At 55.0% G+C, this 25,568-nt stretch overlaps 1 protein-coding gene across 5 annotated transcripts in view; it reads left to right on the forward strand.

Moving 5' to 3' along the window:
• The window catches only part of MYH14 (myosin heavy chain 14), an 89,664-nt gene that overhangs the window by 42,800 nt on the left and 21,296 nt on the right, over positions 1-25,568 (forward strand). For all 5 annotated transcript variants that reach the window (XM_079760116.1, XM_079760120.1, XM_079760118.1 and 2 more), the window contains exons 14-26: positions 147-320; positions 637-810; positions 2,168-2,282; positions 7,547-7,734; positions 9,242-9,363; positions 12,485-12,554; positions 12,668-12,828; positions 13,771-13,879; positions 16,674-16,805; positions 17,577-17,783; positions 20,701-20,838; positions 23,344-23,467; positions 24,020-24,191. In XM_079760116.1, coding sequence (XP_079616242.1) covers positions 147-320; positions 637-810; positions 2,168-2,282; positions 7,547-7,734; positions 9,242-9,363; positions 12,485-12,554; positions 12,668-12,828; positions 13,771-13,879; positions 16,674-16,805; positions 17,577-17,783; positions 20,701-20,838; positions 23,344-23,467; positions 24,020-24,191 — 1,886 coding nt within the window. The remainder of the gene's footprint in view (positions 1-146; positions 321-636; positions 811-2,167; positions 2,283-7,546; positions 7,735-9,241; positions 9,364-12,484; positions 12,555-12,667; positions 12,829-13,770; positions 13,880-16,673; positions 16,806-17,576; positions 17,784-20,700; positions 20,839-23,343; positions 23,468-24,019; positions 24,192-25,568) is intronic.

The raw sequence follows: 25,568 nt of genomic DNA on the forward strand, positions 1-25,568 counted from the left end.
TCCCCGTCCCCTTCCTCTGGGTCCCCGTCCACCTCCCTCTGGGTCCCTGTCCCCCTCCCTCTGGGCCCCCATCCCCCTCCCTCTGAGTCCCTGTCCCCTCCCTCTGGGCCCTCCCCCCCTTTTCACGCTCCCCCTCATCCCCGCAGCTGAACTCCTTCGAGCAGCTGTGCATCAACTACACGAACGAGAAGCTGCAGCAGCTGTTCAACCACACCATGTTCGTGCTGGAGCAGGAGGAGTACCAGCGCGAGGGCATCCCCTGGACCTTCCTGGACTTCGGCCTCGACCTGCAGCCCTGCATCGACCTCATCGAGCGGCCGGTGAGCCCGCCCACAGCTCTGCCCGCCGCCCAGGCGTCTCCCCGCCATCCTGTGGCCGAGGTCCAGGCCCGCCCCCGCCGGCCTCGGGCCTCCCCGTCAGTTAAAGGGAGAAAACAACCCAGGTCTGTGTGATCCTGGGACGTGCTGCCGCAGTGCCCGGCTCCAACCACGGGCTCGTCCGTGGCTGTCACTGTCACTGTTGTCCTCCTGCTCCGTCCGACACCCACGTGTCAGTTATGAGAACTAAAAACTAGCCGCCGCCCAAGTGCCCGTATCTGGGGGCCTGACTTCCTCTCCCCTTCCTGTCAATGGTCAGGCCAACCCGCCTGGACTCCTGGCCCTGCTGGACGAGGAGTGCTGGTTCCCCAAGGCCACGGACAAGTCCTTCGTAGAGAAGGTGGCGCAGGAGCAGGGCGGCCATCCCAAGTTCCAGCGGCCGCGGCACCTGCGGGACCAGGCCGACTTCAGCGTCTTGCACTACGCGGGCAAGGTAGGGGGTCGGGCCAGCCTTGGGACACGTGGGTGGGAGTAGAGACCACTGGGCTACAGATGGGGGGAGGGTGCAGATGGAAAGCAGGGGCCACCGGAGGTCCCCTGGGACAGGACACAGCCAGGGCAGGGGCTAGGAAAGCCCCAGGAGGAGTGAGGACTCTGATGAAGTCAACCATGGCTTCCTCGAGGAGGGGGTTTTTACAGTAGGTTTTGAGGGATGGGTAGGAGTTCGCCAAGAGGAGAATCGTGTGCATTTAATCTACTCATTCAGCAAACATGTATCTTTGTGCACTCAGCCCTGTGCTGAGCAAAGTTGGGGACCCAAGTCAGACACGGTTTCTGTCCTCACTGAGTTTCTTATCTGGAAGGAAGACAAATACGAACTATTGGAATGTAAGGTGATGGGTGCTTTGGTCGGGGCAGCGAAGGGCAGTGTCAAAGTCAAAGCCCAGAGGGAGCACCCCGGGGACGGTGTCACAGAGAAGAGCAATGCTGGATCTGAAATCTAATCTAAGGGCCAGCGAACATTTTCTGTAAATAGTTTCAGCTTCGTGGGCCAGACACTGTGTCACAACCACTCGATTAGGTCACTTAGTGTGAAGGAAGCCATGGGTAATTCATAAATGAATACATAAATGAAGGCTGTATTCCAATAAAACGTCACTTTCAAAAAGAGGGGGCAGGCCCGATTTGGCCTGTGGGCTCTATGGTCTAAATGATGTGACAGGTGAAGGGTGGGAGGGCTCTGCAGGCAGAGGGAACAGCATGCGCGGTGGCTGGGAGGCAGGACCCCGTGTGTCCTGTGTTTGGCACTAAGTTTCCCAAGCATTTTCTAAGACCTCCTGTGTGTCCAGCCCTGTGCTGGGCTGGGATAGGCCCGGGCCCTGGCCTCAGGGAGCCCCTGTCTGGTGTGTGTGGGGGGGACATATGCAGGGTGTTGTGGTCAAGACCGTGACTCTGTAGGAGCCTCAAAGCAAAACCCTGAATTCTCCCAAGCAGCCATCCGTGGGAAATGCCACGGTGAGGGAATCCCAGGCGGGGGGCGGCGGGGGTAAAATCTTGAGGCGGAAGTGAGGGTGCACGTTTGAGGAACAGCGTGGAAGCCCGTGTGTCTGGAGTGGAATGAATAAGGAAGAAAGTGGTGGTGGACAAGGTCAGGGCTGGATCAGGAAGTGCGGGGAGAGGGGTCATGCTGTCGGAGGGTGCAGTTCAAGATATGGACACAAGGTGGCACCAATGCTCTCTGGTGGCGAGCCCTAGATCCGGAGCCTCAGAACTTCTTGGGGGCTCCTGGAAAACTCAGGAGAGCCCCCGAACCTGCACGTTCACTCCCTCCCGTGCCCGACCCCACTCAGGTCGACTACAAGGCCAATGAGTGGCTGATGAAAAACATGGACCCTCTGAATGACAACGTGGCAGCCCTGCTGCACCAGAGCACAGACCGGCTGACGGCGGAGATCTGGAAAGATGGTGAGGACCCGCTTCCCCGGCCCTGAAGTTCTGGGCGTCCCTTCTCCCAACCCACAGTGTGAGCACCTTGTTTCCGGGGCTGAGTTGTCTGCTCAGGTGCAGAACCTACACAGGCAGGCCAGACGGTCTCACAGTAGTGTTCTCAATGAGTGGTTGGTTGATGTCTCAAGCCAGCATCCTTTCTATGCTAATAAAAGGGTAATATGCTAATTAGACCGGGAGACCTTCTGGATGTACTTCCGGACAAAGCCATGGTGGCGGGGCCGAGGCAGAGGTGGTTAGGGGCGATCAGGCCGGCAGGGGAGGGCAGTTGGGGGTGATCAGGCCTGCAGGGGAGGGCAGCTGGGGGTGATCAGGCCAGCAGGCAGAGTGGTTAGGGGCAATCAGGCAGGCAGGCAGGCAGGTGAGCGGTTAGGAGCCAGTGGTCCCAGATTGTGAGAGGGATGTCCGACTGCCTGTTTAGGCCTGATCCTGGGATCGTACCTAAACTGGCAGTCGGACATCCCTCAAGGAGTCCCAGATTGGAGAGGGTGCAGGCTGGGCTGAGGGACACCCCTCCCTGTGCACAAATTTCGGGGCCACTACTCCTATATAATAAAAGGGTAAAATGCAAATCGATGGAGCGGCAAAACACAGTTTACTATGACATGCACTGACCACCAGGGGGCAGACACTCAACACAGGAGCTGCCCCCTGGTGGTCAGTGCACTCCCACAGGGGGCACGCTGCTCAGCCAGAAGCTGGGCTCAGGCTGGCGAGCACAGTGGTGGTGGCAGGAGCCTCTCCTGCCTCCGCTGCAGCGGGCAGTAAGGAGCGGAGTGAGGGGAGCCCAGGACTGCGAGAGGGATGTCTGATTGCTGGTTTAGGCCTGATCCCCGGGGGGAGTGGGCCTAAGCCGGCAGGTGGACATCCCCCGAGGGCTCCCAGACTGTGAGAGGGTGCAGGCCGGGCTGAGGGACCACCCCTTCCAGTGCACGATATTTGTGCACTGGGCCTCTAGTTCAATGATAAAACACTGCTCCTTAAACAAGGCAAGGATGCCCACGGTCAACACTGCTGTGAAACACTTTTTTGGCAATACTAGCCTATGCAATCAGATGAGAAAAAGAAACAAGTGTGTGAGCATTGTAAAGAAAGAGATAACATTATTTGTAAATGGCATATGATCACCCCCCCCCCCAAACACACACACACACACACACACACACACACACGAGGTTTGACTGGAAAAGAATTAATAACAAGAGAACTCAGAAGGGAGAACTTTACAGGTAGATCAACTTTTAGACTTTTTAAAATTTATTTTTATATGTTTTTATTGATTTTAGAGAGGAAGGGAGATGGAGAGAGAGATAGAAAACATCAGTGATGAGAGGGAATCATTGACCAGCTGCCTCCTGCACACCCCTCAGTGGGAATCAAGCCTGAAACCCGGGCATGTGCCTTGACCGGGAATCGAACCGTGACGTCCTGGTTCATAGGTCGATGCTCAACCACTGAGCCACGCGGGCTGGGCTCGACCTTTATTGACTCGCTTTCTCACTAAGTTCCCTTCGGGGCCCCTGGGGAGAAGGAAGCAAGCAACAGACTGAGATATAGTGTTGGAGCTTTCTTTTATTTTTTTCTTTCTTTTTAAAAAAAATATGTTTTATTGATTTTCTACAGAGAGGAAGGGAGAGGGATAGAGAGTTAGAAACATCGATGAGAAAGAAACATCGACCAGCTGCCTCCTGCACACCCCCCACTGGGGATGAGCCCGCAACCAAGGTACATGCCCTTGACCGGAATCGAACCTGGGACCCTTCAGTCCACGGGCTGATGCTCTATCCACTGAGCCAAACGGGTTAGGGCACGAGCTTTCTTGCTCCAAAAAGGCCCGTGTGAATTTGCCGTTCGTCTTCTCAGAATGTCACTTCTAAGAGCCCCGGGCAGAAGAGCCGAATGCCTTTGAGGTGGGCCCCTGTACTGTTCCAAGCCTTGTCAGTGACCCCCCGTCCTGAGAGGAGGTTTGAGAGATGATTTGATACAACTGGCAGCACCCGCATCTTAGTTTTTTTCCGATCCCAGGTTTCCAGATAGTGTCGGTTTGCCTTAGTCTTCGATGGAAGTGAGAAGCGTAGTTGTAGAGGTGCCCGCCCACGCCACTTAGACAAGAGAACAAACTGAGCAGGATGAGCGGTTCCCGAGACAAACTCACGGGGCACAAGGGCGTGGCGCGCCTGGATCTTGTGCGCTGATTCGAGAAGGAAAGCTTTGACATCTGTGTCTCATCTAGTTTACACAAGAGGGCCTGGAACGCAGTGTTTGATGCTCAGCAACAAAACCAGATCCTGCTATGAGCGTCATCGCCCTCGGACTGAAAATCACCCCCTGCCCCACTTCTTTAAAATCTGTGCCTCGTTCACGGACACATGGTGTCCCCGGCGATCCCTCACATGCCACCCCATCTGTGGTCGACTCTCAGCGGGAAAGTGGAAGCAGCAAAGGCCCCCTGAGTCCTAGACGGGAACGTGGCACAGGGTCCCCCCAGCTCCCCTGAACACAGCAGTCACAGGCCAGCCCAGACTCAAGGAGCTGCACATCACAGGAGGGGTGGGAAACAGGTGCTGCTGTGGCCAGAATCCCTGTTCCCGCTGCCCTGAGCCCACAGCCGGATGCCCAGCATCCTGGAAGCCCCGGGGGAAAGCAGATGGAACAAGTTCTCAGAGAGACAAACGCAGCAAACTGGGGGGGAGCGCCGAGGGAGTCCGTGAGCTTCCTGGCAGGCAGGGAGAAAAGAGACACTAACAAGCCCTAACCGGTTTGGCTCAGTGGATAGAGCGTCGGCCTGCGGACTGAAGGGTCCCAGGTTCGGTTCTGGTCAAGGGCATGTGCCTTGGTTGCGGGCACCTACCCAGTAGGGGGTGTGCAGGAGGCGGCTGATCGATGTTTCTCTCTCATTGATGTTTCTAACTCTCTATCCCTCTCCCTTCCTCTCTGTAAAAAATCAATAACATATATTTTTTTTAAAAAAAGAGAGACACTAGCAAAACAGAAACAGAAGGAACCTCTGGGGAGGGAGACCTTTCCCCCCCACCATCCCCCGGCCTGAGTTCCTCACAGACAGGACACGCGTCCCTCAGCCACGCTGACGCCCTCCGCGGTGGACACGCAGGTGAACAGGGCCGCCGCCCTGGCTGTAAACGTCTGTGGTCAGGACTCAGTTTTCCCTCCTGCTCCGCCTCGTGCTGTTGACTAACAATCCTCTCCTCTCTTTTTCTTTGTGCCACCTTCCCTCCCGCTTCCCTTCTCATACTGCTCCCTTTGCATCCCCCCATCTCTTTGCCATTTGCCCTCTCCCCGCCATCTGTCCCCGCCCCCCATCTGTCTCCTCCCCCCAGAACAGGGGGGCTTCCAGCAATTTTCTTTCCTGGGCTCCTTCCCACCGCCGCCGCCCCCAGGATCTTCAGGGAGGCACGGCTCTGCCATTTCTCCGCCAGGGGGTGGGTGTTGCTCGGCATCGATGGGTGAGATTTGCCAGACGGGGAGGGTGGGCCTGTTGGACCGGGTCCTGGTATTGAACACCGTCCCCTTTTCTCTCCACAAGGAGGTCTCTCACGCTTCCTCTTCCTCCTTGTCAGCTCCCTCAACGGCATCCAGACTTGGTGCCTTCCTCTAACCAAATTGCTAACATCAGCTGGCGTTCAATGAGCACTTACTACGTGCCTCCCTTTGTGCAAAGCCCTTCTACGATGATTAACACATAGAATCCTCTGGGTGGCCCACTGAGGCAGGTGTTGGTACTATGACCCGCCCCTTACACAGATGAGGAAATCAAGCACAGAGAGGTTAAGTCACCAGCCCGAGATCACACAGCCAGTCAGTGGCAGAGCCGGGGTTTGAACCCAGGATATCGAGTCCCAGAGCCTCAGCTCTTAGCTGTGCTATAAGAGCTTAATAAGTGGTAATTATCGTTTTGGTAATAACTGTACGTGTGGCGGTGGGAGGGAGCGTTGAAACCTGGGTAGAAAAATGCTATATCTGAGCCCCCACCACACACCGGGTCCTGCCTAAATGCAGATGGTCTGGTTGACCCCTATGACCCTCATCGCTGGGACAGCAGGTTCAGCCCCAGCTGCAGGGGCCTGAGAAACCGGTCACCGGAGTTGAGTGGGTATTTCTCACTTGCTGAAGGGACACCATCAAGTGACAATAGAGAAACAGAATTGCTGTGAAATCAGGCCTTTCTGAAAAAATGCTTAATGTGAAGGCAGCTTGCCTTATTTCACACATTGCACAGAAAAGCCAGACTCTATTCCATTTTTCAAAAGTGTTTTATTGATTTTTTTTTGAGAGAGAGAGGAAGGGGGAGAGAGAGAAACATTGATCAACTGCCGCCCACATGTCGCCACTGGAGATCAAGCTTGCAACCTGAGCATGTGCCCTGACCAGGGAATCGAACCGGCAACCTCTCGGTGCCTGGGACAACACTCAACCGACTGCCACACCCACCAGCGCTCTATTCCATTTAAAAATATATATATATTTTTATTGATTTCAGAGAGGAAAGGAGAGGGAGAGATAGAAACATCAACGATGAGAGAGAATCATTGATCGGCTGCCTCCTGCACGCCCCCTGCTGGGGATTGAGCCCACAACCCGAGCATGTGCCCTTGACCGGAATCGAACCCGGGACCCGTCAGTCCACAGGCCGATGCTCTATCCATTGAGCCAAACCAGCCAGGGCTCTCTCTATTCCATGTTTAATGTGACTGTTTGGTGTTCCTAAAAATCCCTTCTCTGTGACTTGGTTTCCTCATCTGTAAAATGGGAGCGACTCTCACTGTCCTATGAATAAGCCAGAGGAGGTAAAGTGCTTTTGAACAGTGCCCGGCAGAGAATACGTGCTACGTGAGCATGTGCTGTCCTTGTCATGTCTGCCCAATAAGGAAAACGGAGAGCTTATTCCTGGAGGAGGAGAGGGGTCAGAGGTCAGGGTTTGAGAGGACTCCCACTGCCTGGGTTTAAATCCTGGACCTGCAGTTTCTGAGCCACATTTCTAAGCTGTGTGGCCTTGGGCGCAGTTTCCCCCTTTTTCTGAGCCTCGGTTTGCCCGCCAGTCCAATGGGGCTGGGACTACCTCCCTTACCAGGCTGTGGGAGGTGTTTCCTATGTAAAGTGCCAAGCCCTATAAATAGTAGGACCCTTCACCTTTGGCCAGCCCAGTGCCCCCAAACTGACCCCGGCCCCCTTCTCACGCTACGCCTGATTTCCTCTTCACACAGTGGAGGGCATCGTGGGGCTGGAGCAGGTGAGCAGCCTCGGGGATGGCCCCCCGGGGGGCCGACCCCGCCGGGGCATGTTCCGCACCGTGGGACAGCTGTACAAGGAGTCCCTGAGCCGCCTCATGGCCACACTCAGCAACACCAACCCCAGCTTCGTCCGCTGCATCGTCCCCAACCACGAGAAGAGGGTGAGTGACCGGGGCCGGGACCGGGGAGGCCCTGGCAGCGGGTAAAGGCCTGGCCGCTGGAGCCACATCTGTGCCAGGCTCACCTCTGACCAGATGTGTGACCGTGAGGGACTTGCTCCCCTCCCAGAATGAGTGCCCTGTTCGGAAAATTCATTTGTTCATGGGTCTTACATTTTATTGAGCACCTATCAAGTGCCAGGTACTAGGGATACACCGGAGAGAAGCACAGTCAACCCCTATTCTCGCAGCCCCATGCAGAACACAGACGTGCAACTAACCACCCACAAGGAGCATCTGGTTGCATTTGTAAGGGTGGTCAGCACCGCATAAGGCTTGTTCTGCTCGGTGAATTCCGGGAAGGCTCCCTGGAGGAGGTGACAACTGAGCTCTGAAGGATAAGTAGTATTCTGAGCAGAGACTAGCGTGTGCAAAGGTCCAGTGGTAGGTCAGAGCATGGAAGGTACAAGGGTGGAAAGATGGCCGTTGGGGCTGGGGGTGACATGTAGGTTTGGGGAGTTCATCTCTGGCCTCCCAGGGCACTGAACATTTTTGTTGTTGTTGTTGTTGGGAAAATCAAAGAGCAGGCCCATAGAAAAGGGAAAACGAGGCCACAAAGTTAGGTGCTTGAGGCTTACACTGTCCTTGAAAGGCAGCTGTGGTTACTGGGCGGGGGTGGGGGTGGGGGTGTCCTTTTTCAGGTCTGCTGACACCGTATTTTATCAAATCTAAGATGCATTTATTTCTGACACTTTAGCATCTCTGAAGTTGGGAAGTGCTATTAATCAATAGCGTGTCAGAGTGTTGTGTGGGTTTTTTGTTTTTCATTTTTATTGTTGCTTGTCAGAGAGTTTAACTGACAGGGGTTTGCTTTCTTGGTGATATATAAAATAACAGTGTGCCTTCCTGTTGGTGGTGGCTTATATCTGATGAACTGTAACAGAGACAGCTGTTTCTTCAGGAAGCCCTGGCACTTTTTAGTGGAGAATGGTGCTTAGAGTCGAAGATCTGGGTGCCAGGTGTGCTCAGTGGTGTTAGGGTGTCACTCCCAGGGCACGCCGGCCGGGCAATGTACAGTTTAGATTTTTACCAATTTTACCAAAAATAATGGTTCATGAGCTTTGTTCACACCGCACCTTGGCTGACTGTCCTATGTGCTAATTCAGCCCTCCCTACTCTCCCCCTCCTGTTCTGTTCTACTTACTACTTATTGGTATTTGTTTATTTCATTTATTAGGGATTTCTCCACCACATTTACTGCCAGGCTCTCCCACTGGACTGTGAGCTCCCACAGGGCAGGGGTTTCTGCCTGGCACGTAGTAGGTGCTCAATAAATTATAGACCAAACGACACGAAATTGCCAGCCATTGTTGACCAGCCAAACGGGCCATTCCACGTGGTTTCCCCCCGAAGGCTGTCGGACAATGAATGGCCCCCCGTGCGGCCGTCCATAGAGTGGCGCCCCCGTGCGGCCGCTGCTGACCCTGCGTGTCCGCCTTGCTCTCCACAGGCCGGGAAGCTGGAGCCTCGGCTGGTGCTGGACCAGCTGCGCTGTAACGGCGTCCTGGAGGGCATCCGCATCTGTCGCCAAGGCTTCCCCAACCGCATCCTCTTCCAGGAGTTCCGGCAGCGGTGAGTGGGGTGCAGGGGGGGGGGGGGCGGGGTGAGGGGGCTCGGGTCTGGAAGCCACCATCCCTGCATCCAAAACCTCCCGCTGCTCCTCCTCCTCCTCCTCTTCTTCTTCCTCCTCCTCCTCCTCCCATCCTGCATCCAAAACCTCCCGCTGCTGCTGCTGCTGCTGCTTCTCCTCCTCCTCCTCCTCCTCCTCCTCCTCCTCCTCCTCCTCCTCCTTCTCCTCCCATCCTGCATCCAAAACCTCCCGCTGCTTCTCCTCCTCTTCCTGCTCCTCCTCCTCCTCCTCCTCCTCCTCCTCCTCCTCCTCCTCTTCAAATATACACCGAGTGGCCAGATTAGTATGATCTCTGAACGAATAATAATCTGGCCACTCAGTGTGTGTGTGTGTGTGTGTGTGTGTGTGTGTATGTATACACATTTTAGAGCCCTGGTGCATGGGTGCGGTCCGGCCAGCCTGGCGGGGGGTCAGGGCATGGGCAGTTGGCCGGCCTGCCTGCTGGTTGAACTCTTGGTCGAGGGGACAATTTGCATATTAGCCTTTTATTATATAGGATATACACTGAGTGGCCAGATTATTATGCGTTCAGAGACCATAACAATCTGGCCACTCAGTGTATATTGATTTCAGAGAGGAAGGGAGAGGGAGAGAGATAGAAACATCAATGATGAAAAGAATCATTGATCAGCTGCCTCCTGCATGCCCCACCCTCGGGATCGAGCCCACAACCCGGGCATGTGCCCTGACCGGGAATGGAACTGTGACCTCCTGGTTCATAGGATGATGCTCAACCACTGAGCCATGCCGGTCGAGCTGCTTCAGTTTTTAAATTTAAGTTTCAGGCGGGGGTTAGAGAGCAGCCAAAGGACTTGTATGCATGCGTATTAGCATAACCAATGGACACAGACACTGGGGCAGTGGGGGCTTGCCCGGGGTGGGAATGGCTGGGGGGGAGGGAAGGGGTCAACTGGGGTAAAAGAAGACATATGTAAAACTCTAGACAATAAAAAAAAATTAAATTTCAGTTAGTAAAAATTAAATACGGTTAGTCTTGGGTCAAAATGGCGAGCCAGCATCAAGCCGGTGGCTGGAGGGGCCTGGGAAATGGTATTACAGTGCTGCAGGATTCCATAAACCGAGGTTAATGAGAGAGACACAGCACACGTGTATGAGGATGTAAAAGAAGCCATAAGCAGGCTTCCTGAGAACCTGGGTGACGACAGGGCGTTTTGTATTAAGCGAGCACTGGGCCTGCCCACAGGCGGCAGATCTGCCTAAAGAGCAGTGGACAGGACATGAGGAGGGTACATCCTGCCTCGCACCGTACCTGAAAGAGGTTATTCAGGAAGGGAAAGAAAGAGGAGAATGAGCAAAGAAGTAGTCATGCAGTCGAAATCTGTGGATGCATCTGTCGTCAGAATTTAAATATGTTGGTTAAACCTGAAATGTACAATTTAGAGCCATCTGGGTTTCCAATATATTACTTTAAATAAATGTCTATTATAACAAAACAAAAAAAGGAAGTTAAATGCAGTTAAAAATCTAGTTCGGTTGGCCCTGGGCGGTGGCTCAGCTGATTGGAGCATCGTCCCGTACACCAAAAGGTTGTGGTTTCGATTCCCACCAGGGCACATGCCTAGGGACACACATACAAGTTTCTCAATCACCACCCATAAAATAATGTATGTAGTTACTTTTAAAGGATTCTATTTTAAAAATATATGTTTTTAAAATTGATTTTAGAGAGAGAGAGGAAGGGAGAGGGAGAGAGAAACATCGATGGGCTGCCTCCTGCACTCCTCCTGTCAGGAATCAAGCCCACAACCCGGGCATGTGCCCTGACCAGGAATCGAACCAGTGACCTCTCAGTGCACAGGTTGGCACTCAATCAACTGAGCTGCACCGGCCAGGGCAAAATAATGTACATTATATGTGACATATAAATGTGTACATACTTGTATACATATCTACACTAATAAAAGAGAAATATGCAAATTGACCATACCTTTGCAATGCCCACCAGCCAATCAGGAGTGAGTATGCAAATTAACCAACAAAGATGTCGAGTTAATTTGCATATGCAGGCGCCAAGCAGCCAGGGGCGGGGCAGGATGCTTGCAGCTCCGGGCCTCTGGGCAGTGTGGGAAGGCGGAAAGGTGGCTCCGGGCCAGAGGGGAGGTGGTGCCAGCAGCCAGGGGAAGGAAGGCCCATTCTTGCACGAATCTTCGTGCATCGGGCCTCTAGTTGTATATATAATATACATTATTTTGTAGGAAATGCTGAGGGCACGGCAGGGGAGAGGCACTGAGAACAGACACGTATCTGTTTATAAAATGTATTTTTAAAATTCACAGTTCCACTCAGAAATTTGAAAGAAATGGCTGTAAAGCACGTAGCCCAGGGCCTGACACCTAAGAAGTTTACAAACATCAGCGGTGCCCGGCCGGCGTGGCTCAGCGGTTGAGCATCGACCTATGCACCAGGAGGTCACTGTTCGATTCCCAGTCAGGGCACATGCCCGGGTGCCAGGCTCGATCCCCAGTGGGGGGGCGTGCAGGAGGCAGTCGATCAATGGTTCTCTCTCATTATTGATGTTTCTATCTCTTTCTCCCTCTGCCGTCCTCTCTGAAATCAATAAAAATGCATTTTTAAAGCATCAGCCACTGTTTTTTGTTATTCTCATGTTCCCATTCTGAGACCCGACGCTGTTTGCATCTCAATGAACTATACACTGAGTGGCCAGATTATTATGATCTCTGAACGCATAATAATCTGGCCACTCAGTGTATATCCTATATAATAAAAGGCTAATATGCAAATTGTCCCCTCGACCAGGAGTTCGACCGGCAGGCAGGCCAGCTAATCTGGCCACTCAGTGTATGACAATGTAATAAATGCTTCTAGTCCGCATGTGGCAGCTGTCCAATGACTGGGGGCTTTTATAGTCGCTGCAGCCGGCGCATTAACGCTCAGCTCGGTGTGTGGCTGAGATCGGACATCCATTTTTCTTTCTGTTCTTGTTGTCACTGGTTTTTGCTATTTGTCACTCTGAGCCCAGGGCCCGCCATGGTGACAGTTGCTGTAACTCCATCTCCCCCCCTCCCCCCGCCATCCCTGCAGGTATGAGATCCTGACGCCCAATGCCATCCCCAAGGGCTTTATGGACGGGAAGCAGGCCTGTGAGAAGATGGTGAGTGAGGGAAGATGGGGGGGGGGCAGTGCGTGCACACAGTCTGGGGGGTTGGGGGGGGCAAGACCTCCCCTGTCATTGCATCTTCTCCGTATCACCCCCACCCCTCACAGATCCAAGCCCTAGAACTGGACCCCAACCTCTACCGCGTGGGACAGAGTAAGATTTTCTTCCGGGCGGGGGTCCTGGCCCAGCTGGAGGAGGAGCGGGACCTGAAGGTCACGGACATCATCGTGTCCTTCCAGGCGGCTGCCCGGGGATACCTGGCTCGCAGGTGGGGCCCCACGCTGTCTTCCGCGGTCCCATTGGCTGAGGCTGGCAGGGAGGGGTTGACCAGATGGCCCCAGGTGTCCAGGCCTCGGAGATGGGAGAGGGGCTGAGAGACAGAGGGAGGGGGCCACCAGGTCCTGCGGCCCCTGCGGGCCAGGCCAGTGCTGAGCGATGCTGGAGCCACCGAGAAGAGGTGACTCTGTCGTCGGTGACCAGCTGGGGCCGGAGGTGCCCCGGGTGCAGGGTTTCAGTGCTAACACACAGAAAGCCCCCGGGAAACTAGGTCAAGGTGGTCACCCTATGGCCTCAAGGGCGAGGGACTGCAGTCTGGAGGGGCAGACAGCGCAGGCACAGAGCGCATGGCTGTGCTTTGATGGGGTCACACGAGTGCAGGGGGAGGCCCTGACCACCAGGCGCCCCCGGTCAGACTGGATGACCGGTAGGCCGAGGGGGTGGGAAAGGTGTTCCAGGTTCAGGAATGAGCAGGGAGTCTACAGGAGCGTCGCCTTCCCCTCAGAACTGACCCAGAGGAAGGATCAGCAAATACAGGGCCCCAAATCCCAGGCTGAGGGGCGGGGACCCTGTTTAGGGTGCTGGGAGCCACAGGAGGGCTGTGATAAGGGGAGGAGGTGTAGAAAGACCCTCTGGAGGCGCGTTGGGATGGACTGGAAGCCGGGAGGCTGGGGAGGAGGCTGTGTGAGGGTCCCGGTGGGTGAAGGTGAGGCCTGCATTGGGGCTGGGGCTACAGGGGCAGGGGCGGGGGCAGGGCCGAGAGGGTCAAGGGCAGGAGGACTGATGAACTGTGCACAGCAAGATTTGCCAATAACAGAATGGTGCTTGCACACAGTAGGCATTTAATCATGGTTGATGAGTGGAAGGGGGCTCTCGGGGCCTGGAGGGGCCGAGCCCCCCTCCCATGCGTCCGTCCGTCCATCTCCCCGCTCAGGGCCTTCCAGAAGCGGCAGCAGCAGCAGAGCGCGCTGCGGGTGATGCAGCGGAACTGCGCGGCTTACCTCAAGCTGCGGCACTGGCAGTGGTGGCGGCTCTTCATCAAGGTGAGGGGGCCCCTGGGGAGGTGGCCTGAGCAGCAAGGAGACAGGACTGCGGGGGCAGGGCTGCTGGGCCTCCGTTGGCTGCATCTGTAAAATGGGACCCATCAGCCTGACCTTTGCTCAGCAGGATCGATGGGTAGCAAGGGACCCCAAACTCTGACTCACACCAACATGGATAAAAGGTGCAGAGCAGCGTCAGGTGCAGCTGGACCCAGGGCTGGATGAGGGGGTCCTGAAGACTCCTCAGATTCCACGATTCACTGGAAGAACTCAGGGAAATTACTGCCAGCTGTACTCATGCTTGCCATTCATTCAGGTTAAGGATACAGATTAAAACCAGTGAAGAGAAAAGGCGCACAGGGCCAAGCTCAGGGGAGACGGGTGCCAGCTTCCGGGTGTCTCCCAGGGTGGCGTACAGACAGCTCGGACCTTCCGGAAATGATGCGTGACAACACACGTGGGAAACTGTCCACTGGGCAAGCTCACCCAGCCTCCGTGTCCAGGGTTTTATTGTTTTGTTTTGTTTAATATATTTTTATTGATTTCAGAGAGGAAGGGAGAGGGAGAGAGAGATAGAAATATCAATGATGAGAGAGAATCATTGATCAGCTGTCTCCTGCACACTCACCACTGGGGATTGAGCCTGCAACCCAGGCATGTGCCCTTGACCGGGAATCCAACCATGACCTCCTGGTTCATAGGCCAGTGCTCAACCACTGAGTCACGCCGGCCGGGCAGTGTCCAGGGTTTTGATTGTGGTCACTCACATAGGCATGGCTGACCGCCCACGTAATTGACCTTTGTGACAGTCTCCAGCCCTTGCAGAGGTCAAGTTGATACCACGTGGGCCCAAACCCCCAGATAAACCAAGTCAGGTATCAGACCGATACTCTAAGGCAGTGGTCGGCAAACTCATTAGTCAACAGAGCCAAATATCAACAGGACAACGATTGAAATTTCTTTTGAGAGCCGAAAACCGACTTCTGCACATGGGCCACGAAGTTTCAATCGCACTGTACGTGCGCGCCCGTACGTGCTATTTTGTGGAAGAGCCACACTCAAGGGGCCAAAGAGCCGCATGTGGCTCGTGAGCCGCAGTTTGCCGACCACTGCTCTAAGGGCTTAGAGGTTTTCTCAAGGAGCCGGGCGAGGGCCAGTCCTTCCTTTGGGAATGAGAGGGTTTGGACACCCCAGGCCTGCTGAGTAACCCCTTACTGCACAGACAGGGCCCACACAATGATGTCAGTTACAGCCTTCTGTCTCCCGCTTGACTGTCCTCCGTGACGGTCACCTGCAGACTTACCCGCAAAGGAGCCACCCGCCGACTGAGACCAGCCCCCAGCGAGCCAACGTGGGCTTGTCTTATCTCAGAGCTCAGAGTCTGGGTTCTTTCCCACTGGCCCGGCGGCAGTCATGTGACCATCCAGACCCCTCACCTCACATCAGATGAGCCAGGCCGGCTGCCCGTGCCCACCCAAAGCAGAGGGGCAGAGCCAGGCCATCCGGTCCCCTGTGCACTTGGAGCAGGGTGTTCCCCCAAAGGGGAATGGAGCGGAGGCAGGAGGGTGGAGATCTGGAGGAGAAAACGCAGCTCTTCAGTGTAACTCTCCATATGACGTTTCAGCTGTCAGCCTACATGCCCTCAGCCAGTGTTAACTGAGCACCTACTGTGCGCCAGTAACGTTTTAGGGGACCGTGATAAAATGGTGAATAAAAATGGGCAAAGCGCTGCCCTATGGAGCCCATAGTTCAGGGCAGGGGTTGGCAAACGCACAAGCCAGACGCCTGTTTTTGTCAGTGCCTGCTGGATAGTGTGCTGTCTGGGGCTGCTTTTCTGTTACAGCAGCAGAGTGGAGTCGATAAAGCAGAGACAGAGTGGCCTGCAGAGCCTCAGATATTTCCCTAGCTGGCCCTTTATTTATTTTTATGTTTTTATTGATTTTTTCTTTTTTTTTTTTTTTTTTTTAGAGAAAGGAAGGGAAAGGGATAGAGAGATAGAAACATTGATGAAAGAGAAACATCAATCAGCTACCTCTTACACATGCCTCCCTGGGGATCGAACCCACAACCTGGGCTTGTGCCCTGACTGGAAATTGAACCGTGACCTGGTTCATAGGTTGACACTCAACCACTGAGCCACACCGGCCGGGCACTAGCTGGCCCTTTAAGAAAAAGTTTGCCTACCCTAGGACGGGGGCGAGGGGTAGGCTTGACAGGCATCAGTGCATGAATCCCACAAATAAATAGAAAGCTATAGCTGTGATAAACGCTACGGAAAAGAAAATAATAGACTAGGAAGGACTCGAGCAGAGAAGAGCCAGGAACAGCTAAGAACCGAGTCGAAGGCGACAGAACAGAAATGGTCAGAGCGTGTCCCGTTGGCAAGGGGAGGGCGGTTTGTGAACCGTCATTTCGGTGATGGGTGCGTGGCACCTGTCGCCTAATGGCACCGTGTAAGGTGCGTTTCTCCCCACGGCCCCGGGCTGAGGACTCTGAGAAACGCCTGCTATTGAGTTCCAGTGTCTCTGTGTACGAAGGGTTCACTGAGCAAAAAGGAAACACGGACGGGGCTGCCCGCCCTGTTCTCGTACCCGGAACCCCGTGCAGTGGGGCTGCTACGGCCCCCACGTTATAGATGGGGCGCTGCCGTGCCTGCCAGGTCCCCCGCTGCCTGGTCCCCCGCTGCCGCTGGAGGAGCTGGCCTTGCAGCCAGGAGTCCGGCCTATTCAGAGCGTGAGCTCTTGGCTCCCGGGCCAAGCGGCCTCCCAGCCACTCCGCCACCTTGACCTCCCCGCAGGTGAAGCCGCTGCTGCAGGTGACCCGGCAGGACGAGGTGCTGCAGGCGCGGGCGCAGGAGCTGCAGAAGGTGCAGGAGCTCCAGCAGCAGAGCGCCCGCGAGGTGGGCGAGCTCCAGAGCCGGCTGTCACAGGTGAGGGGGCGGGGCTGTGGGCGGAGCCAGGTCACAAAGGGGCGGGGCTTGTGGCTGAGTGGGATGGGCGGGGGCAGGGCTGTGGGGCGAAGGGGTAGGATGGGTCAGAGCCAAGGTGTATTGGGGCCGAATAGAGGTCGAGAAACTGGTGTGGTTTGAGCCATGCTGTGCAGGATCCTGGGGTGTAGCCAGGGTATTGGGTCGGGGGCTGGTTCCTGTGGGGCTAAGATGCTCAGGGGGCGGGGCTCCAGGACGGGGCGGGGCAGGGCGGGGACCACCCGTGAAGCCGGGTTCTGGTAGGCGGGCGGTGGACTCTCATTCGTATCTTAAAATAATGCCGAAGCAAACCTCTGGGGCATTTGTCCGTTTGCTTTTCCTGCATTACTTCCCTTGGCTAAGTTGCTGGGCGTAGGAGTGTTAAATGCAATGTGAGATGGTAGAAAGGCTTTCCTGGGGCCGTCTCGAGGGTGGACTGGAGGCGGGGAGGCTGGGGAAGAGGCTGGGGGGAATGTCCATTGGGAGAGGACGAAACCTGAGAGTGTTGGGGCTACAGGGACAGAGAGGAGGGACAAAGCAAAGGGAGTCAGGGGGCAGAGGGAAAGGGCTGGGGACCCCTGGGGTCATCCTGAGATGAGGACCTGGGGGAGGAATGGGATTGGGGGCTGTACCTCAAAGAACAAATCAGGGGGCAGGAGGGACCTGGTGCTCCACTGAGGGCCGTCCTGGGGGCGCTGCGTGCTGACCTCTGACCTCCCACCCCACCCCACCCAGCTGGAAGAGGAGCGGACCCGCCTGGCAGAGCAGCTTCGAGCAGAGGCAGAGCTGTGCGCTGAGGCCGAGGAGACCCGGGGGCGGCTGGCAGCCCGCAAGCAGGAGCTGGAGCTGGTGGTGTCGGAGCTGGAGGCCCGCGTGGGGGAGGAGGAGGAGTGCAGCCGCCAGCTGCAGCATGAGAAGAAGAGGCTGCAGCAACACATACAGGTCCGGTCCCCACGTCCCCACAGGCCCCCTTCCCCTCCTCCGCCCCCTCCGTCTGTCCACCCTGCCTCCCTTTGCTTCTGCAAACAGTGTCTCTTTTGGCCATAAATTTGCAGGAAAAAAACTCAAAATGGATCAAGCAGAAAGAACTCTTTTTTGGTTTAAGTATTGGGAGGCTCCAGAAGGGATAAGCTTCAGGCATGGCTGGATCCAGGTGCTGAAGTCAGATCCTCAGTACTCGGCCTCTGTCCCTCTGGCTCCATTGGCCCCGGTGCCACTGCACTCGCAGGCAGGCGCCCTCCCGTGGTTGGCCTGCAAAGCCCAGCGTGTATTTTACATTTAGGGCACATCTCAATGCAGATGCCACGTTTCCATGGGCGATATACTTCATCTGCACTTATATCTCATATTTCTTCAGTTGAAAAAGTCGATTTATGTACCCAAGTTGTTCCAAACATACTTAAAAGTTTTCCAGGGATTGATTGGGTGTCTGACTTTAAATTTAAAATAAATACAATGAAATGAAAAGGGAGATTCAGTTGCTCGTTCACACTGGCCACACTAAGAGCTCGGGAGTGAGTTTATTTTTAAAATATATTTTTATCGATTTTTTTATTTTTTATTTTTATCGATTTTAGAAGGGAGAGGGAGAATCATTGATTAGCTGCCTCCTGCAGGCCCCCCACTGGGAATCAAGCCCACAGCCCGGGCATGGTGACATCCTGGTCTTTGGTCGATGCTCAACCACTGAGCCATGAGGGTCGGGCAAACTCTGGAGTGTTTTTTTTTGTTGTTGTTTTTTTAAATATATTTTTATTGATTTCAGAGAGGAAGGGAGAGGGAGAGAGAGAAACATCAATGATGAGAGAGAATCATTGATCGGCTGCCTCCTGCACACCCCCTACTGGGGAGTGAGCCTGCAACCCAGGCATGTGCCCTTGACTGGCATCAAACCCAGGACCCTTCAGTCCGCAGGCCAACGTTCTCTCCTCTGAGCCAAACCCGCTAGGGCTGGAGTGTTTGAATTGCCTCCTCTTTACCTGGTTGGTGAGGGTGGGATCCTGCCCTTTGGTTACCGAGATGGCCTACCAGGTGAGGCAGACGGCAGTTTATTAGTGGAGAATACTCACAGCTGAGCGAGCGGAGACCACGCCACAGAGAGCCGCGAGGGGGCGCACTCGGGAAGAGGGAATGAGCCATGGCTGTGGGAGGCAGGCTTTGTACCAACAAGAGGGCGAGGTGGCCCGGTTCCTGCAGGAAGCAGCGATTGGTTTGTTTGACTAATTCCAACTGGCAGGCGCCTGAGATCCAGTCCGCGGGGATCAGCAGGCCTGTGCCTGGCCCCTGTGATACGGAAGGTTACCTGCTAGGGGCCCTGATCGCAGGAGCAGAGTGGCAGGAGGTTGGGCCCACCAATTTTACCAGGTGTCAAGGCAGCTCATAATATTGACATCGTAGTTTCTGGTTTCACACCAAGGTCTCCACGAGTGCCGGTCACCGCCGTAGGGGACGGTGCCCATCGACATGATATGTTTATTTATTATTTATTGATCAAAATCTTCTCACTCTAACCGGTTTGGCTCAGTGGATAGAGCGCCGGCCTGCGAACTGAAGGGTCCCAGGTTCGATTCCGGTCAAGGGCATGTACCTTGGTTTCGGGCACATCTCCAGTAGGTGGTGTGCAGGAGGCAGCTGATCGATGGTTCTCTCTCATCCATGTTTCTAACTCTATCCTTCTCCCTCCCTCTCTGTAAAAAATCAATAAAATATATATTTTTTAAAAATCTCACACACAAGAATGCAGTTTCCACAAGGACGAAGATGTTTTTTGTTTTGTTTTGTTTTGTGAATTCTCACCCGAGGGTAATTTTCTCATTGATTTTTTTAGAGAGAGTGGAAGGGAGGAGGAGAGACACAGAGAGAAACATTTATGTGAGAGAGACACACGATTGATTGCCTCCAGCACGTGCCCCGATCTGGGGTCTGGGGAATGAATCCACCACCCAGGTACCCACTCTTGGCTGGAAATCGAACCCGCGACCCTCTGGTACACGGGCTGATGATCTACCACTGAGCGACACTGGCCCGGGCCAATTTTTTTTTAATTATTATTCAATTGAAAAGTTTTTCTTTATTTAGCTACGCATAATAAAGTTTTACTCCTGGACCTTGAGAGAATGTTTGGGATTGTACAGAAGTAAGGAACAGCCAGGGAAGGATAGGAAGTTTTTAGGTGAGAGACCAAGATTTAGAACAGAGACTTCTTTCTTCAGGCCCAAATATGTTAAAGGCGAGAGCAAGAGCGATAGAGGGACATCAGTCGGTTGCCTTCTGTACTCACCTCAACCGGGAATCGAACCCACAACCTTTTGGTGCACGGGATGATGCTCCAACCAACTGAGCCACCCGGCCAGGGCAAGGACAAAGACTTTCATCTAGCCCTAGCTGGTTTGGCTCAGTGGATAGAGCGTCGGCCTACGGACTGAAGGGTTCCAGGTTCGATTCCAGCCAAGGGCACATGCCTGGGTTGCGGGCTTGATCCCCAGTAGGGGGCGTACAGGAGGCAGCCGATCAATGGTTCTCTCTCATCATTGATGTTTCTATCTTTCTCTCCCTCTCCCTTCCTCTCTGAAATCAATAAAGAAATATATACATGTAAAATTAAGTAAATAAATAAAAAGACTTCCATCTGTCCTCGGTGCCTAGAACAGTGCCTGGCACACACTAGGCACTCGGTAAATGCTTGTCGAGCTGATGAAGGAAACAGACCAGGAAGGGTTTTATCCTTCCCAGCCTCGTTCAGAGTGTGTGTGGACCTGTCTGAGCCACCAGCCCGGGGGTCCATGGGCCATCCCCTCCCCGTCCTCCCCCTCACACCGGCCCCTGGCCCCTGGGTCCTCACCGCCCCCTCCCACCCCAGGAGCTGGAGACCCACCTGGAGGCTGAGGAGGGGGCCCGGCAGAAGCTGCAGCTGGAGAAGGTGACGACGGAGGCAAAGCTGAAGAAATTTGAGGAAGACCTGCTGCTCCTGGAGGACCAGAACGCCAAGCTGAGCAAGGTGGGTGGCCCGGGGCCCCCCGGGGGGGAGGGGGAGCTGGTGGCGCCTGGGCCCCTCTGTGCACCCGCCCCCAGCCACCCTGCCTCCAGCGTCTTGGTCACGCTCCGTCTGGGCTGTGTTTCCCTTGAGCCCTTTCTCTCTCCTCGTCTCCCTTGGTCACACGGTCACCCAAGCAGCCATGACTGAGCATTGGCTGCGTGTCATCACCTGTCGCTGAATCACAAGGCACCTCAAAGCCGCGTGGCTGAAAATAGCACCGTTGCATTGCATCCCATCATCCTGGGGGTCGGCTGCACAGGGCCCACCTGTCTGCCTGTGGCCCTCGCAGGCGGTCACCGTCCCAGGGTGGTCGGGCTGGCTGTCTGGTGTCTCCGCGCTCCTGTGTGGCCTCTGTCCCCCCAGCAGAGCCTGAGTGTCTGACACAGCAGCTCGGGCTCCAGGAGAGGGAAGCAGAAGCGGTGGCCTCCCTTCCAGGGAATTCTATCGCTCAGGTGTGGGCAGACGTTTCCAGATCATGAACATCTGTGGGCCATTCCGCTTCTGCCACAACCATGCAATTATTTATTTTTTAAAAATATTTTTTTATTGATTTCAGAGAGAAGGGAGAAGGAGAGAGAGAGAGAGAGAGAGAGAGAGAGAGAGAGAGAGAGAAAGAAAGAAATATCAATGAGAGAGATCCTGCCTCCTGCACGTCCCACACTGGGGATCAAGCCTGCAACCCGGGCATGTGCCCTGACTGGGAATCGAACTGTGACCTCCTCGTTCATAGGTCAATACTCAACCCCTGAGCCACGCCAACCCAGCCAATTCTTTTTTATTTTATTTTTAAACTAGAGGCCTGTTGCACGAAGATTCATGCAAGAATAGGCCTTCCTTCCCCTGGCTGCCAGCACCACCTTTGCTCTGGCCAGATGTGTCAATTTGCATAGTCCCTCCTTATTGGCTGTGGGTACTGCCATCTTTGTCTCGGGGTTATGGTCAATTTGCATATTCTGTCTTTATTAGATGGGATTTGTTGATTTGAGAGAGAGAGACATCGATTTGTTGTGCTACTTATTTATGCATCCATTGGTTGATTCCTGTATGTGCCCCGACTGGGGATCAAACCCACCACTTTGGCATACCAGGACGACACTGTAACCAACTGAGCTACCCGGCCGGGGCACAGCCACTTAATTCCATTATTGTAGCGAGAGAGCAGCCAGACCGTCCATCATTGCATGGGGGTGGCTGTGTCCCAGTGGAACTTTAGGTCTAAAAGCAGGCGCCGGGCTGCATTTGGCCTGCACTCTGGTTTGCAGACCCCTGAGCTTAAAGCAGCCACAGATTCAAGAGGTGGGGAATTAGACTCCATCCCCGATGGGCACACGGGGGAGAATTTGCCGCCATCTTTAACCAGCCACAGCCAGGGCTGCGCTGGGCACGGGGAGATGGCATGGAACTAACTGGAAAGCCATCGACACCCTCACACGGGGAGAGGGGGCTGCGTCCCCAGAGGAAATCAATGTGATCGCACTTTGTGACTCACTAGTAATTATAAGCTGTGTCAGAACAGAACAGAAAACGGGGGTGGGGGAGTGGTCTCTTCCCGGCCATCAGGGTGACCTCGGGCTCCCCAAAGGTTCGGTGCCTGAGCTGGGAGGTCAGTGGTGCCCCGGGGCTTTCTGGAACATGCCTGTATGGATTTTGGAAACAGCTCACGGTTTGAAAAGTACTCCTCCGGCCTGTGCTTGCTTCTCAAACCCGGTGTGCCCCGGAACCCCATGGGGAGCTTGTGGAAACAGACTCTGACCGAGCAGGTCCGGGTGGGGCGAGATTCGGCTTCTCCGGCAAACGTCGGTTTGAGGCTGATGCTCTGGGTCCATGATCCCTACTTTGGGCCGCAGCCAGGGTCCGGCGCTCACACAGGGATGGGGCAGACGCGCAGGACGTTGGCCGCAGTGTTGTTTATAAGAGCCAGTGATTAGACCCACAGCCGGTTTAGCTCAGTGGATAGAGGGTCCGCCTGCAGACTGAAAGGCCCAGGTTCGATTCCTGTCAGGGGCACGGATCTCGGTTGCAGGCTCAATCCCTGGCCCTGGTGGAGGCAACCAATCGCTGTGTCCCTCTCACATCGATGTTTCTTTCTGTCTCTCCCCCTCCCTCCCACTCTCTGGAAATCAATGGAAAAGTATCCTCAGGTGAAAATTTAAAAAAAAAAAAAAAAGAGAGCAAATGATTAGAATCTCCCTCAGGGCCCATCAGGGGCTGGTGGTCAGTGAATGGTGCTGTGTTTGCAATAATGGACGTCTACACCCATCGTGTGGATTGGAGCGGAGGATAACCTTAGCAAGCATGTCACACTCAAAGGCTAACACGGGCCAGATAAACAAGGCATGTGGCCCGTGGGCCGCGAGTTTGACATGTTTGCCTTAGAGAATGGAAGCGGGGACGGGGTTGGGGCAGGAGGGCAGGGACGGATGGAGACAGCAGACACGCTGATGCCCCCACCCCCCACGCCCTCAGGAGCGGAGGCTGCTGGAGGAGCGGCTGGCCGAGTTCTCATCCCAGGCCGCCGAGGAGGAGGAGAAGGTCAAGAGCCTCAATAAGCTGCGACTGAAATATGAGGCGACCATTGCGGACATGGAGGGTGAGCGCCCGCCCGCAGTGGGGACCTCAGGCCGGCCGCCTGTGCCGCGGGGCCTCAGTGGTTGTATCTGCTAAATGGGGGCAGGAAAGAAGGCTGGAGACAGGTTGGGTGTCTTCTCAGCTCTGAGTTTCTGTCTCGCTCAGGGCCATTCTCTTTGGTGTCCTGGGTCACTCTCTCTCTGACTGTCCCACCCACTGTTTCAGACATTTTTTTGTCTCTGTCCATTGCTCTGCACTCGGAATTAGAAGCCAAAGGGATCAAGCGCAGGAGGTGGCTAGGGAGACGGAGGAGAGGGCAGGGCAGAGAGAGGCAGTGAGCAGGAGCAGGGACTGTCCTTGCTGGGGGAGTGGGGGGGGGGAGGACAGAGTCTGGGGTCTGGCTCAGGGTCTGGGCGCTCCCGGAGAGGGGGAAGCTGGAAAGAGGAGGCACAGAGGGAAGTGCTGAGCTGAGCCTCACACCCGGCAAGTGAGGGCGGGACTGTGGGTCTCCTGGGGAGCTGCGGCTGTGGGTGTGGGTGTGGAGCCCTCGCACATGGTCCCCTCCCGCCCCCAGACCGCCTGCGGAAGGAGGAGAAGGGCCGCCAGGAGCTGGAGAAGCTGAAGCGGCGGCTGGACGGCGAGAGCTCGGAGCTGCAGGAGCAGATGGTGGAGCAGCAGCAGCGGGTGGAGGAGCTGCGGGCCCAGCTGGGCCGCAAGGAGGAGGAGCTGCAGGCCGCCTTGGCCAGGTGCCGTGGGGAAGCGGGAGGAGTGCTTGGCTTGGCGGGGCACCAAGCACAGAGCACAGCCTGCCGTGAGATCCTCCTGGTGCAGAGCCCAGCGGAGAGCCGCTCACCGCCCGGCACACGCCACAGCCCTCTGCGCCTCGCTGTCCCCTTGTGTAAAACGGCCCCGGGGAGTTCCAGGCCCACCTGCTTGAGGGAAACGTGAACCGAGGCCCTGGTGTCTAGTAACTTGCATGGTTCCGGGTCAGAACAGAGGCAAGAAAAGGCGGTTTCTTCTCCCCCTACTCGCCTCCCAACCCCCAGCAGCCCAGAGTCGGTGATTTGATAAGTGGTCTGACCATCTTAGGAATCATAATCATTATGACAGCCATTCACGATTATTGAGCGCCTACTGTGTGCCAGATAGGGCAGTGGGTTTTTCAGATGCTTTTGACCCACTGTGCTTCATGCAAACTGAGACGCCTTGATTATAGGGAAGATGTGCTTCTTAGAATCGCTGGTACACGGTGTGTGTGTGTGTGTGTGTGTGTGTGTGTGTGTGTGTGTGTGTGTGTCTGTGGTTAAGAACACACACCTGGAGTCTGACTTCTGGGCTCCATTCCTGGCCATGTGACCTCGCCCAAGTGACATTACCTCTGTGGCCTCAGTTTCTTCATCTGTCGAATGGGGGTTAGTGTGGAATTAAATAAGAAGGTGCTCATGAAACGCTTGGCACACCCTGGGCCCTCGGTAAATGCTGGGTGTGTCTGTTACCACTTTTCATTATTTTATTCCTATGGTCTTGTTGTTTTCTTTAATACTGAGATGGAATTGACATAACAAAATTAACCATTTTAAAGTGGACAATTCAGTTGGCACATTCATGATGTTGTGCAAACACCACCTCTGTCTAGTTCCAGAATGTTTTCTTTTTTTAATATATTTTTATTGATTTCAGAGAGAAAGGGAGAGGGAGAGAGAGACAGAGAGGGAGAAACATTGATGTGAGAGAGAAACATTGATCAGTTGCCTCCAGTACACACCCTGACCAGGGACGGAACCCGAGACGCAGGCATGTGCCCTGACCCAGAATCGAATCGAGCCAGCCACCATTCGCTGCACAGGGCGATGCCCAATCCACTGAGCCACACCGGCCAGGGCAGACGTTCCTGTTCTTGACAACAGGGCTCGTACAGCAGGTCGCCTTTTGCACTCCCGTCGTTTTTGTTGCCATGCCCGCAGCAACCCTGGGACGTGGATGTTCACGTCCTCTCACAGACCAGGACCTGCCGTTCCGAGAGGCTGTCACTAGCCAGGCAGATGGTGGCCCGGCAGGGGATGCAAACCCATCTGCACAGCCCCGGTCTGCGCGGGCGCTCCATTCAGCTCCTCTATGCAAGA

Source organism: Cnephaeus nilssonii (assembly GCF_951640355.1).
Source record: "Cnephaeus nilssonii genome assembly, chromosome: 20".
In the NCBI taxonomy this organism is placed as follows: Eukaryota; Metazoa; Chordata; class Mammalia; order Chiroptera; family Vespertilionidae; genus Cnephaeus; species Cnephaeus nilssonii.